The sequence below is a fragment of the Microcebus murinus genome, chromosome 9, assembly GCF_040939455.1.
Source record: "Microcebus murinus isolate Inina chromosome 9, M.murinus_Inina_mat1.0, whole genome shotgun sequence".
Classification (NCBI taxonomy): Eukaryota; Metazoa; Chordata; class Mammalia; order Primates; family Cheirogaleidae; genus Microcebus; species Microcebus murinus.
Window position 1 is genome coordinate 88,222,419 of NC_134112.1, and position 15,759 is coordinate 88,238,177.

The 15,759-nt window shown below is 38.9% G+C and overlaps 1 protein-coding gene across 1 annotated transcript in view; it reads right to left on the minus strand.

Moving 5' to 3' along the window:
• Window positions 1-15,759, minus strand: part of DGKI (diacylglycerol kinase iota) — a 409,987-nt gene that overhangs the window by 256,294 nt on the left and 137,934 nt on the right. The window contains 1 exon segment of the mRNA XM_020289707.2: window positions 3,405-3,500. Within this exon segment, the coding sequence (XP_020145296.2) occupies window positions 3,405-3,500 (96 nt within the window).

The following is a 15,759-nucleotide window of genomic DNA, read 5'->3' on the forward strand; positions in this document are numbered from 1 at the left end:
TAGTCCCAGCCCCAACAGGTAGGCTTTCCTCAAATGTGGTTCACTAAAAGAAATGAGAATAGAATCTACTTGTGCATGCTTTTTTCCTACAAAACTATTGTTCAATTCTAATATAGCTGCAAATAGAACATTAAAACATTTAAACTGCAAGCTCTTCTGAAGATTTCTGCATCTGACCTCTTAGACAAAGTAGGTGTGCATCTGTCTACAGTATCCTTGAAAGACAGTTGCTCAAGTCACTCAAAAACACACATCCTTAGAGTCCATTTCTCCAGGCACTTTGTTCCCTTACTAGACAGCTCTACAGGGTGTCCCAAAAGTCTCCATACAAAGGAAAAATTTTGTAAAATTTTGCAATGACTATTTTGCAAATAAAGGTACATTTAGCTACAATTTCCCATTTTCCCTATGTATGGCGATTTTGGGAACACCTTGTAGTTTTTAAGGTTCTTTCTTATACTGTATTTCTCAAAGTTAAGTTTGCAAACCATGTGCACCAGAATTATTTGAGGTGCTTGTTAAAATCACAGATTCCCAAGTCCAAATCCAGGCATATTGAATCAACATTTGGACCAAAGAGGGGAAAAAGTAATTTCTATCATTGACAAGTTTCCCAGGTGATGTTTATATTTCAGTGGATTATATATCTATATCTTAACTCTCTAAATACAGAGTCAGTGGGTTCTAGATAACTTAATTCTACCTTCCTAACAACAGATAAGAAGTCATTTCTCTTTTCTTCATGGCACCTATTCAAATACTGGACATTTCTCTATCTTCCCTCTTTAATACTCAGTTGTAACCTACATTATTTAACTTTTCTTTATGACAAGGTTCCATCTCCTGAGCCAACTTGGGCGCTCTCCCCTGGCTCCCTTGCTGCTTGCCAATGTCTCTCCCAGAATGTAAAGCCCAAAGATGACACATGCTTCAAAATGTGGGAGAGAAAACTAGGAGTATTTTTTTGATGCTTTTACTACATACTGCCAATTTTGTGAAGTATATCAATTTACACTCCTGCCAGATGTTAATGAGATCCACTTCAGCCCAAACCAACCAGCAGTATTATCATTTTATAAATCTTTGCTAATTGAATAGGCACATGACGTTGATGCCTCAGAGCTGCTTTAATTTGGCTGTCTTTGTTTATATTTTTCCATATATATTGGCAAATTTTTGTGAATTTTCTGTTCTTGTTCTTTCTGGGGGTTTTTCCCTTTAATTAATTAAGTCAGTTGCTGTGCCAAGTAAGCCCTTTCTATGTATTATCACATCAAATCCTCAAAATAGCATTTCCCCCACTTTATAGATGAAGAAACCGAGCTTTAAGGTACTTATAGTTAGTTTTTCAGCTTCCTTACTGATTTTTTCCTTCATTTAATCAGCATTCCTTTGGAAGAGAGTTCTTCATCTTCCACACCCTTTGTAACATGAGTTAACAGGGCCAACCACCTAGATGAAATTATGAGGAAGGTTCAGAAGGACACTTGGAATTTACTCAATTCTGTTTCCTCCTACTTCTACCTAAAATTTCCTTTATTCACTTGTTTTTCATGGCCTAGAGCTAATAGTGACCATGTAATAATCCCTTAGAGGATAGCAATGCTATTTACTGATACAAGGTTTTAGGAGTATGGATCTGTTCATATCATTTTTCAAGAGAGGTAACATGTAGCTGTGCCAAAAAAAAAAGTAACAGAAAAGAATCAAAAAGAGCAATTTGGAGATAAGGCATAACTCTGTAACAAATCATAGTCTACCAGTTGGCAACAGAATCAGCAGAAATTGTTAAAAAAATATGTACACAAAGAAGATAAGCTTTCATTTTTTTTCATTTTATATTATCTGATATCCCAAGACCAGTGTTTATGCAATTAACTAAGACCCTAATGCTAATTCATTATTTATAGCATTTTAGTCCAAACAGCTGAGCTTCTCTTGGATTTGGTTAATTTAATCAAATTCTATGCAATTACACTTGAATTAAAAATACATATGCATAAAGCTGAAATCCTGATATTTAAATCAATTGAATTTACAACAAGATTAGAAGAAATGCAAATGATTAATTAAATACTGAGTTAAAGGAAAAATTAAAAATAATTTAATCCTACTCTTTTTGTACCTAGAAAGTAGCCAGGGCCCAAAGGTCATGTCTTCTCAATGTCATACAATAAATGGTAACATTGAGATTCAACTCCAAGTTTCCTAACATCAAAAGCAGAGCCTTATCGTCTGGGCCTTTCCCCAACATTTATTCTCAACCTCACTCAAATAAACGATGTTTTCCCCAAAACTCTCAAAGTTTTTCCAAACAAAACCTATAAACTAGTGGTCAAAACAGCTAAAGTGATGTAAAAGGTCTTGGTTCCAAGACTTGGAGATTTTAGGCAGACTGATAGAAGTCTGTGGAGGATATATATTTTTTTCTATAAGCTTTGATGGAAACGCAATTTCTCCCTCATTAGTTATTAACAGAAACATACTCATTTGCAATGTCAAGGCCCTATATTTTGCCCCAAACATTTCTTTCACATAAAAAACAAATAAAACAAAAAAGAAAATAAAAGTATTATGTAAATTTGACAGCAATTTCCCCAAATAAGAAGTAATACGTCTTTTCTTGTTTTTTTTTTTTTTTTTTTGTTTTACTATTCTATTTCCCATTACTCTCTCTGTGGACCAATAATTTTAAACTATACAAAAATGTTACGTTCGCTTTCTCAACGCTAAAGTTCTAGTTCCTCCACAATGCACCGCCTGGCAACCATGCTTTGTCCACAGAGCACAAAGAGAATTTCAACCTTTAAACAGATTGTTCTCAATAGGGACAAAAAGCAAAGAACACTCCAACAACTGACCTATTGATTGTTTATATCATTTCTAGAATTGTGCCCTCCATCATTTAGTCTGGATTATTTGCTAGTGCACACCCACCCCCAGCACAGGCGTCTCCACCCTGTTTTCATCTCCATCCCCCGGCAACGCCACTGCGGCCACTCCTCTACAACAGATCACCTCTTCCCCAGAGTCCCTTCCTCCACACACAGCTCTGCCCCAGCCGGGCATCCCCTCCAAAAGCAGACCCGCCCTCATGCACACTCACCCTCTCCCCCACACACATACGAAAGCCGACCTGGGCATCATCATAAAGTAGCGCATTACACCGAGGTCCGGCCTGCATAATCAAATGCTAAACCCATTAACAGGGACAACCTGCAAGCCATGTTAACGTGAGAAACTCTCTCTGTAAACCATAAAACATCCAGGAGGTTTTCCAGCTCACAAGGACAGGTGCCTTCAAACCTCTCCTTGCAAATTCAGGCACAGCGAGCCCCTCTGCCTTCAGACGCAGAGGCCTTCCCCCAGAAAGACGGGGCCCGGAGCCTGGCGGGCACACTCACTGCAAATCGGACTTGGCAGTTCTCCTCTCCCAGGTAGCAGAGGTCTCCTGAGACGTTGGTCTCCAGCCACAAGTGTTCTCCATTCACAGCATTCTCCTGCAAGGAAAAGACCCACCTGACTTCAGTTTTCTTTTCAGAGATAAAGAGAGGAGATTTCAAATTTAGATTTGGGATACAAGAAAGTTAGGGAATGCAAGGAGTTTAAACAGTTCTCATTTTACCCCTCAAAGTAGTACTGGAGTTGATGCTACCAAAATTCTAGAAATGGAAAAACTGTGTTCAGAAAAACTTTGAGCTATAACTAAAAGAGACATTAGGTCTATAGCTTCTTTATCCATGAATGTGGTCATTTTTGAAGCATATATTCAACAAATAAGAAAAAAACATCTCTAAATATTTTGATGTAAGCCTCATTCATCCAGGTCCAACACTGCAAATTCCATGATAATTGAGACCAAATGCTATTAAAATTTGCCTTTATTTAGTGAATTAGCTAAGGAGGAGGATGGTAGCACTAAAGTGCTTTGAGTAAAGACTGTTCGAAACACATTTATATCTGTAATGGGTAAATTATACTTCTAAGGCCAGAGGTTTCTTAAAACTTAGTTCAAGTCTCTGTATACCCAAAGCATAATAAATTTCTCCTAATTCATACATCTTACTGATTCAGTAAGCTCTTCATCCAATTAATTCTCAACTTTTCAAACTAAATTTTTCAAACTAAATAATTTTACTGCTTCCAAAAATACATACTTCTGATGGTGAACAGGGCTGCTAGGATTGTTGCTCATCATCTATGAGATGATGAGCAACAATCCTATTGTTCAGAAATGGGATACTTGCTTTTTAATATTAATAGTATGATGAATAGGATTCCATATTCCTTCTTATGGTACACTACCTTGGAAATGATGAATTTATATGATGAATAATTGTATATTTTTCTCATTTGCTTTACAAGGGCTCTGAGCTGTGAGGGAAAGCATTGTATTGGATTAACATAACGGAACAAGACTGAGTCTACAGGTTTTACAGGAAAATTGCTTGTTTTTATCTTATTCATCCCAAACACATTGGCATGTAATTATTTTTCTATGGGAGATGTTATGGACTTAATTGTATCTTCTCAAAATCCGTATGTTGAAGTCCTATCCCTCAGTATGATGGTATTTGGAGATTAGGCCTTTGGGAGGTAATTAGGTCATGAAGGTGGAGTCCTCATAATGGGATTAGTGTCCTCATAAGAAGAAACAATAGAGATCTCCCTCCTCTCCCCCGTATGCATGCACTGAGGAAAAGCCATGTGAGCACACAGGAAGAAAGCATCTATTTGCAAGTGAGGAAGAGGACCCTAACTGGGAATGGAACCTGCTGGCACTTGACCTTGAACTTCCCAACCTCCAGAACTGTGAGAAAGAAAGTCTGCTGTTTAAGCCACCCAGTCTATGATATTTTGTTATAGCAGCCTGAGCAGACTAATACAGGTGATGACTTCAACAAGAAGTTTTATAGAACAACCAAGTAATTTAGAAATCTATTTTATACACGGGCCACCTTTATTATAACCTACTCCAGAAGTATCCACACAACAACCACTGTCTGAACCCCAAAGCTCAGTAGAGAGAAGCAAAAATATATACCAAATTACTTTTGCTGGAAAAAATACCAAGTGACACCCATCTTTTAAAATAAATGTATGTCTTCAGATTCAAACAGAACACATTTTCCCTTCAGGGCCTGTAGACTCAAATAATTTTCAGGCAAGAATAACCAAAGTTGTATTGTGATATGGGATCTAGGTCCTTCAAGATCCAAGAAACGTAGAGCCAAGTCCTGGGACGGCAGAAGTGGGGCAGGAAGGGACAGGTGGAAGTGACTAGGCACATAGGTGACTAGGCACGGGCGATGCCCACTGAGATCCTGAGATGGGGACATGCCACACACACCTCCAACAGCCTCAGAACGATTCCTAGGAAGGAAAGCAACACTCATGAGGATCATTGCCCTCTACACCACAGGTGGCCACCTTTTCACCAAAAATTATTCTTCTCTACTGGTAATTTTTCCCTGTAGCAAGTCCATTCATGGAGGTCAACAGGAAAACGTCCCACAGTCAATCCTGTGGGACAAAAATAAAGGAAAGAGAACATCTGTTGGTTCTGACTCTAAAAGTTTTCAGATAATGATAGATGATAATCATATTAAAAATAAAATAGAAAGGCGCTTCTTTGCAACATATCCTGAAGAAGTCAATCCACACAATTTAAAATATTCTAATACTGGGAAATTTTCATCCAACTTCAACTTATCACCATTTTACAAAATAATCCCTTTCATTTTATCAGTATTTAATTCATTCAACAAACATTTATCCCATACCCCTGGTGCCAGGCACTAGGATATTGTGGTAATCCATGGAATAAAATCTACCAGGGAAGATGGAAACTAAACACATGATAACAGCAGAAAATACCACAGAAACCTAACCACAGCAAAAATCCCTCTGACTACTTTAGAAAGCAAAGTATAAAATGTTGCAGTGGGTAAAAGATAAAAAACCACTGATAAACCATTGAGCCCTCAGCTCCAAGAAAGTAATCTCTAAGCACACAGAATGTCCTGCCTGATAGGAGTGTTTTTGTTTAGCTGGGAGCCTTGGTATCAGCTTGACCCTCCAGAGGGGCTAGAGGATAAGTTCAACCATATAGGCAGCCAACCATGTCTACATGACCAATCCCTAGTTAAAACTCTGGAGGCCAGTGTTCAGATGAGCTTCTCTGCTTGGCAGTATACCGCGAGTATTCTAACACATGGTTGCTGTGGGAAGTCAGCTAGCTATCCATGGCTGCACTGGGACAGGTCTGTAATAGAACATACATGTGAATAGAAGAGCATTCAGTGAGCTCTATGAGTGCTTCTAGTGAATTATGGAAGTTTAGTGTAGTCCTGGGGGTTCCCAAACTTGTAATTACTGTCAGAAGTGAGGGTGGTCTCAGGGCCTCTCAAATTCTGCATAAAGGTATCTAGCTTGGGTGGCATAAGCACAAGAATGGAGCAGACAAATGAAGTATTTTGGTTTTCTTCCTACATTTTTCATGAACCCTCCTCTACCTCCATGTTAATAAACATGAACTATGCAATGTGTGTACACAGAAAGTTAATAATATTTATTACAGTTTTTATTATTCTTGTTGCTGTTACTCTCTACTTTTCCTTCTTTCCCCTAAATGTTGGTATTATGCAAGCTTCTCTCCTTGATCTTTGTGGCCAAGACTGCTAGCCATTCGCCAAAATAATTTTTCTGTTCTTTCTGAACACATAGCTAGGCCTTATTTCTCAGCCTCTCTTGCAATTAGGGTGTGGTCATGTGACCGGGTTCTGGACAATGGAACACAAGTAGAAGTTCTAGGCTTGGTCTATTAAATCCTCTCACATGCATTTTCTTCCATGCTCTTTTACCTTAGTGGATGACTGGGATGTCAGCCTTTGGGATGATTTTGGAAGCTCCTGGTGAGATGTCGGAGCAACCATCAGTATAAGTCACTGAATAACTATGTGGAAAAGAGCCTGACTCCCCACCCAACGCCCTGGAATAATCCTGGAATAATACATACGTGAGAAACAACTTCCACATTTGAGTCTTTTATTTATTGCTTCCTTGTTTACCCCAACAAGTGCAGGCCTCTTCCTTTTGCTCTTATTTTTGTCTGGGTTTCCTTTAATTATCTGCATTGACCCCCAGGTCACTCGCTATCCACTGGACAACACGTCTAATCTCTGAATCCTAATTTCTTCTGCTCTAAGGTGTAATTCTAACACCCTCTCTGACTTCTTTTACATTAGTATAAACATAATTCTCCTAAAATACAGCTATGATTTTGTCTTTCCCTTGCTCAGAATGCTTAAATAATTTCCTCTTATTTACAAAATAAAATCCAAATTCAACCTGGCTTACCAGACCTTCCATTAACAGTGCCAATTGGTCTATCCTCTACCCCCTTTATTTACCTTCTTCTCACTCTTCTTTAATTATACCCTACGTTTCCCTTTTTTGGTGCCATGTTTTTGTTCATTCCACAGTCCCTACCTGGGAACATCTTTCTCTCTCCTTCTCTACACAAGCATCTTGAAATACAATCTCAAATAGTACACAACTCAAAGAGTACCCATCTGTGCCCAACAGAAAAAATAACTCTCCCATTTCTAAATGAAGACATGTCTTCTATACTTGTGAGTGCTGAGACAAGTCTCTACAGATACACATACATTTTACACAGATAGATTTACATCTATCCATTTGCCTAAGAGTAGAGATTCACCTAGATAGACATAAATACAAATGTATAGATATAAATAGGATTACTTGCTCAAGTGCTACTGAAATCCCAGTAATGGCTACAGGTAAAAAGATAAAGGTGAATCTCTATAATAATAGCACTATTATTCAGTGTTTGAAATTGAATATTTATAGATAAGAGGTATACTCACTCCAAAAGCAAATAATCTACACAAAATGAAGACACTTGCTTGTAAAAACGTTTTGAAACAGTTAGAATTATAAATATGTATCCTATGCAAATGTTCTTACAAAAGGGAAAAAAAACAACAAACATGAATTGCCTGCTCCTGAAAATCTTCAAGATAATGATAGGTAACAAATCATCTTGGATGGTTTAAATCTATGCTGTACAAAAGGTGTATGGCCATTGAGGATGCAGAAGGTGGTTAGCACAGAATGAGATGTGCTGTCAGGGTAAAATTCATGGAAGATTTTGAAGACTTAGCATGAAAAAAGACTGTAAAACATATCACTAATAATTTTTATAATGATTACATGTAGAAATGAATTTTGAATATATTTTCTTAAACAAAACAGGACATTAAAATTAATTTTACCTATTTCTTTTCCATTTCTAAAATGTGGCTACTAGAAAATTTATAGTTACTTTGACAGCTCACATCTATTTCTATTGGACAGTGTTAGCTTAGATAATCACTTGCCTAGAGGCAGAAGATTAGACCTAGACACCTCTCACAGACCTGTGAAGTTATAGGATTCTAAGATTTTGCCCAGCAGCCAGTGTGATTTAATTTAAAATTCTCCCAATTTAGGAAAATAAAGGAACACTGAGGATCTGTGAAATTAAGGTAGATCTGTCCCACGATTTACACCGTGGGCTAGGGCCAGGGCCTTCGCTGATTTATAGCGGGCAGTTAGTTCCTTATGCTCTCTGCTCAGCAGTCTGCTATCTTGATTAACCTGACTTCAGTTTTTTGAAGCGAGGATGGGAGTGGGGAAAGAGTGGGAGAGGCTGGTGTGATGACAATGAAACCTGATGAAGAGCGAGGGCCTAAAGCCCGGAAAGGAGGTGCAGGTCTCCTAAGACTCGCCTAGGAAACAGGACGGAAATGAGAACACACACACACATACACAAACACACACACACACACACACACACAAACATCCCTGCCTCCTTCTGGCTTTTCATTCAAGGTTTCTAAAGATAAGATGACCTAGTTTCATAACCCAGTTTAAACCAATGCTGCATGAAGACTCTGGTTCCCTAATCTTGTCCCTGAACCAAACTGTGAGGCAGTGTACCAACTGTGTTATGTCTCTATCTGCCTAGAGGAAAAACCGCTGCTCTTCTTTGTGTCTCAACTAAAGGAAAGGAAAGGTGGTCTGGATGGAAGATCCGGCTTCGTTCGTGTGGAGGCTGTTTGCCACAGTTCTTGGGAACGGAGGAAGTTTTCCAAGGAGGGAGGAAAAGCAAATTAAAACAAGGACACTGAATTTAAAACCAACATGCCCTTTAAGAAAGATCTTGGTGACTCTTCCACCACTGTTCTGGGGATTGTTTCAGGCGGTGTAATGGCAAAAACAAATTATAAAACTGAGGACAGAGGGGGGATGCACCTCCTGTGCTCTCTGCTATAATTCTAAAAGCGGGGAAATACTCTGTAAGTCCAAATGAAGTCTCCATCGCAAGGGAGGCATGTGACATTTAAGAGGAGACACGCATTATCTGTGGAAACAGACACATTTCTAGATGGGCTAGCTCACCCTAGACCGGAAACTTGGAATCCAGCCCAGAAAATGAGAGTATTTGTTTTTCTTTTTGAGAATCACTTCCTTCCTTTCTAGTAATTTACCTTGTTTCCCATCAAACTAGTTTGGCTGACATGCATGGGATGGTGTGAGAGGGGGCAGCCCCTGCAGGTTGTCACCACGGTGGTGAAGGGAGAATGGCGCTGGGAAGGGTGCGAGGATCAAATGACTCCGTGTGCTTTAGGATCTAACACGATGCATTGCATTAGGAAGGAAATTTAAAAAGGGTTACTTGGGATTTAAATTGCTATTAATGCTTGGGAAATCAGTTAATGCACATGCACAGTGATTTCCTGAAAGCCACAGGACACGTGTGTAGTCAGCACCACGACGGCACCGTTTAATGAAAGGCATGGCAGTCGCATCTCTTACCACCTTGAAATATAGTAACGTTTCTATACTAAACAGTAATACCTCAAGATTGTTCTGGTAGCAGTTTTTAATGGATTGAAGTCTACAACTTAGTAAGTGTCTTAAAATTACTTCTACTTTTGAAATAAACTTTACCAAATGGCTAAAATAATGTATGTTGACAGCTCGTCTGAATTTGCATATAAAAGTGGGCCACCAGAGAACCCTTATTGATTAATTAAATGTTTGAATCATTTTAAAGACTTCTGGCTAAGCGCTTTAAAAGTTGTATTGGGTAAATCTCCTTTATGAAATTTTCCTAAGAGACTATCTGAACTGGATACTCCAGTTAGTTGGACCCACCCCCTTTGACAGCCTCAGCCTTAAGCTTCTTAAATAACTACCAGGAAGGGTACACAAAGGAGAAAATGGTATTTGTATCTATACATAAATGTACACCTAGGAGAATGTGCTTTTTAAAATAAAATAAAATAGCATAAGTCCATTTATTTTTCAAGCAGGCCTTGGAGTCATGTCTACCAAGCCCTTCAGGAACTGGAGATTATCTGAGTGCCTGTCAACTCCCAGTGAACTGTCCCCTTCTTGCTGACTGAGCAGAAAATCTGCAATCAATTCATCCCCTGACGTCAGTAACCAGGCAGCTACTAAGTCTATGATGCTGTGCTCTCCGCTGCAAAGAGAAAACAAGCAGAAAACACTGTTCCTCCTTTCAAGTAGCCTGAAATCTAACTGCATGCTGCAAATAAGAAAGTCAAGCAAAAAAACTAATTTTGTTCTAAGGTTTGCAAGACAATGCACTATGAGTATAGGTATTGTGAGGAATCAAAGCAAAAAGTACATGAAATAAACAGAATTGGTTCCATTGAAAAGATGAGCATGACTTGGCAGAGAGCAAGAGAGGAAATCTCTACAGGAAATAGCAATTTCCACATTGGATTGAGCCGGGTATCCACTGTTGTCAGTAGAAGACTAGGGCCCCATACTGAGGACTGATGTGGACATTCTCCACCTACCAACATTACAGGTTCTATCCCTGACATACAGACAGAGACAAGAATGTGCACAGGCAGCAAGAATAAATGTTGGCAAAGAGTCTTCAAGGAAATGAGCCCATGTAGGGCCAGAGAATCCTGCAAGTCATAATAAGCCATTTGAGAAAACACAGAAAGGGAGAATGTTTAGGACTTTGAGGAACAATCTAAAACTAAGAGGCAGTATATATCAACAAGCAGGGAAATGAGAACAGGAAAATGGAATACTTAAAGGAATTACTAAGTTCATGTTCATAAACTAACTGCTACATAAAAACAGACACATAAACCAATGGAATAGAATAGAGAACCCAGAAACAAACCCACACATTTATAGCAATCCTATTTTTGACAAAGGTGCCAAGAACATACATTGAGGAAAGGACAGTCTCTTCAATAAATGATGCTGGAAAACTGTATACCCATATGCAGAAGAAATGAAACTAGATCCTTATCTTGCCATACACAAAAATCAAATCAAAATGGATTAAAGACATAAATCTAAGACCTGAAACTATGAAACTACTAAAAAGAAGACACTGGGGAAGCGCTCCAGGACATTGGTCTGGGCAATGATTTCTTGAGTAATACCCTAAAAGCACAGGCAACCAAAGCAAAGTTGGACAAATGAGATCACATCAAGCTAAAAAGCTTTTGCACAGCAAAAGAAACAATCGACAAAGTGAAGAGACAACTCACAGAATGGGAGAAAATATCTGCAAACCACCCATATGACAAGGGATTAACAACTAGAATATATAATGAACTCCAGCAACTCCATAAGAAAAATTCAAATAATCCAAAGAAAGAATGGGAAAAAGATCTAAATAGACATTTCTTATAAGAAGACATACAAAAAATGAAAAATGCTCAACATCATTAGTCATCAGAGAAATACAAATCAAAACTACAATGAGGTATCATCTCACCCTAGTTAAAATGGCTTTTATCAAAAAGATAGACAATAATGAATGCTGGTGAGGACGTGGAAAAAGGAAAACCCTCTTACACTCTTGGTGGGAATGTAAATTAGTGTAACCACCAAGGAGAACAGTATGGAAGTTCTTTTAAAAACTAAAAACTGAGCTACCATACAACCCAGGAATCCCACCGTTAGGTATATATCCAGAAGAAAGGAAATTAGTATATTGAAAAGATAGCTGCACTCCCATATTTACTGCAGCACTATTCACAATAGCCAAGATTTGGAAAAAACCTAGGTATCCATCAACGGATGAATGGATAAAGAAAATGTGTTACATATGCACAATGGAAGATTATACAGCCACAAAAAAGAATGAAATCCTGCCATTTGAAACAACATGGATTGAACTAGAGAACACTATGTTAAGTGAAATAAGCCAACCACAGAAAGACAAATCTCACATGTTCTCACTCATATGTGGAAGGTAAATATTAAAACAATTGATCTCATGGAGATCATGAAATGATGGTTACCAGAAGTTGGGAAGGGTAGACTGAGGGATAAAGTGGGGATTCTTAATAGGTATAAAAACATAGATAGATAGAATGAACAATATTTGATAACACAACAAAGTGACTATAATCAACAATAAGTTAGGATCTACTTTAAAATAACTAAAAGGGTGGAACTGGCATGTTCCTAACATAAAGAAATGATAAATATTTGAGGTAATGCATACCCCAATTAACCTGATTTGATTAACACACATTGTATGCCTGTATCAAAACATCACATGTACCCTATAAATATATACAATTATTATGTATGCATAATAATTAAAAATAAAAATTTAAAGTTAAAAAAGAAAAAAAAACCTAACTACCACAATAGGTTCCTCTTGGCCCAGATGGGCAGCACCTGCAGTCTAGGCTCACTAAATCGGGTATCCCACACGCAGACCTCTCCTCAAAGCCTCTTACAAAAGGATATTTGGGAAATAACTGCATCCTTTCAGGTGACTTTGGCAAATAGGCTGGCATCAGAATAGGGCCCTTTCAGGATTCCACAGTAAGGAGATATTTGCAGACTAGGATCCTAATTCCAGGCTCACCCTGACTGACTTTGCAACTTCAGACACACTGAGAACAGCTTTTGTATCTGTTTTCCCAAAGGTGAATTGAGGAAGATAGAGTTGACATAAGCCAGAGGGTCACAGTACTAGAGACCTTGGAGAGGACCCCCAATCCCGAGCCAAAGAGAATTTCACCCGAAGAGTTAAGGAGGTGGGAATGGGAAGAAGGGAACCCCCTGATTCCCGCTGAGCCCCTGTTCTGCCACTGCCGTCAAGACCCCCAGAAACACGGCTTACCACATGGGGCCCCCTTACCTCATCAAAGGCAAAACATCAGAGTTCCTCTTTTTCTGTTGTTAATTCTTGCCACCTTCCTCCTTATTTATGAGACTCTAAAGAGACTCTGAGCCTAACCAGTGCGCAATAAATAGTAATATACTGAATAAGTAATGATTGATCATTTTCATACATTGAGTCCAGAAGTGTGGGCTAATGGTTGGAGATGAGGATTCCACTGCTTTTCTAAGGGGAGCCAAAGGGGCAGGAGAAAGGGAATGGCAAGAATGGGAAAGGGAATGGCAGAGAGAAGTCAAGCCCCAGGACCCTTCTTGCACTTAAACAGAACAAAGAAATTTCTGATTTGGCTCCTTGAACAGAAGAGCAAACTAAAGTGATATAAATGAGATTGTTGAAAAGCACATTCCTTAGGAAGCACCAAAACTTTTAAAGCAAGAAGGAAGTAAAAAAAAAAAGAGTCTCTAAAATATTTTTAGCCATCTGCTCCTTCCTCTTGGCTGAAACACATGTTTTACATGATGCCAATAAAGAAGCGTAGCATTGGTCAAGGTTTGGCCTCTGTCTGCTGACACCAACCAGGATTAGCCCACAAATATGTGGTTATTTTTGAGCAACATCTAATAACTCTTTACCCATGGAGTGTCTTTGGAAAAGGCTTTCCATTCTCCCTCCATTGCTAAATATTCCCAATGTGCTTCCTGCCATGCCATAATTTCAAGAAACCACCATGCCAGTGTGCTCACAGTCAAAGAGGGGAAGAGAGGGAGGAATAAAAGACCACTACTTGTGCTCACAATCAAAGAAGAGGGGAAGAGAGGGAGGAATAAAAGACCACTACGCCTGAACCCAAACTTAGTTCCTATTTGTTCTTCCCCCGTTCTATATTGCAGCCTCCCACCACTAGCCCAAAGTACCATTTTGGTGAAACATTAGAGTACACACTTCCCTACAAGAATCAGAAAATAATACCTTCTAGCCAAGCTCTGGCTTAAGCAGGACACTTCTTTTTGGAAGCTGTCTCTGCCATTTCCAATGCCAAATGGGAATGGAACGTCCTTCTCCACATTCCAGTGGTACCCTCTGTACCCCTCTGTATACATTCCAGTGGCACCCTCTGTACCCCTCTGTTCTAGGCACCACCACCCTGTGTTTCAGCTGTTGGTCTCTTTTCTGCCCACTGGATTCTAAGCTCCTTGGAGGCAGAAACCCTATCTTCTTCACTTCAGAATCCCAAGGAACCAACACAGTCTCTGGCACAAAGCAGGTACTCAACAAATGTTTGAAAAATTAATCAATTCATCAGTTACTTTATTCCTGAATGAATAAATCTGCAGGCTGCACAGTTCACAAAGAACTTCCACATTTACTGTCACATTTGATCCCAACAACACCTATAGAGTTCCCTCAAGGAGGTGTCACAATCATCCCCATTTACAGATGAGAATGCTGAGGCAGAAATAAATCAAGTGACTTGACAAATTTTATACCAGGAGAAAAGAAAGGATTTAATGAATGTTCCTATCCAAATGGTTTAAACTACCCTTCATTAGAATCACACATCTCAAAGAGGGCCCTGCTGCTTCAGACCAGAGGGTTGTTTGGAACATCATAAATATTGAACTAAATTTTGGGGGTCCTTGATTCATAATAGACTCTCATCCTTGGTCCACACACATCCCTCGTTGATTTTATTTATTTGCTTGTTTATACATTTACTTCTTTTTAATTATGTAAATACTGGTGTAAACATACTCTATTATGGGTTAAGAGTTTATTAAATAACTGCTCTGGAAATAAAGGGAAACTCCAGGAAAGGAATATTCTTCCTGAACACCAATTCAACATGCTCGGGTGATATCTGAGCACGCTCAGTATAATAATATCTCCATCAAAGAAGAAGTTGGATTTCAAGTATTAATACACCCAGTCTTTCAACAGGTGCTTTGCAAACGTAGGCAGCATTTACAGTGATATGTGTCCGGAATATAAAATGAGAATGTTAATAAGTGTGTGCTGGGGGCCAAGGAAAACATGATAATACAAAAGACATGAAATCATGGCATGTATGCTAAAAAAAAAAAAACAAACAAAAACCGCCTCTCCTTTCCTGCACCCTGCCATTCTCTTTTATTAAGAGAAAGAGATAATGGATTATCCCCTCTGTTCAAACTCAACTAAAAATGCTAAACAAGGTTCATTGAGACGGGCTGTCAGAATTTCAGAGCAGCCCTCTCGTGCCTGGATGCTGCCCCTCCTTTATATCGCTTCAAAAAGAGACCGCAGCTTTCAGTCTACAGCTAGCAATAGTTCTTGAACCAAGAACTTGACTGATTGAAGACTCTCAACAAATGTGTTCTAATTGAGTAAAGAATTTCAGACTGCAATCTCTGAATTAAGTTAATAGTTTTTTGTGGGTATATTTTGGTTAAAATGTTTACATGAGCTAATAAACTCAACCTACTGATGCAAGACCCATCCACGTTTGGGCTGGGGGCGGGGCGGGGAAGTATAAACAACAGGAGGGCATAAAAAGCCTGGAATATGAAAGT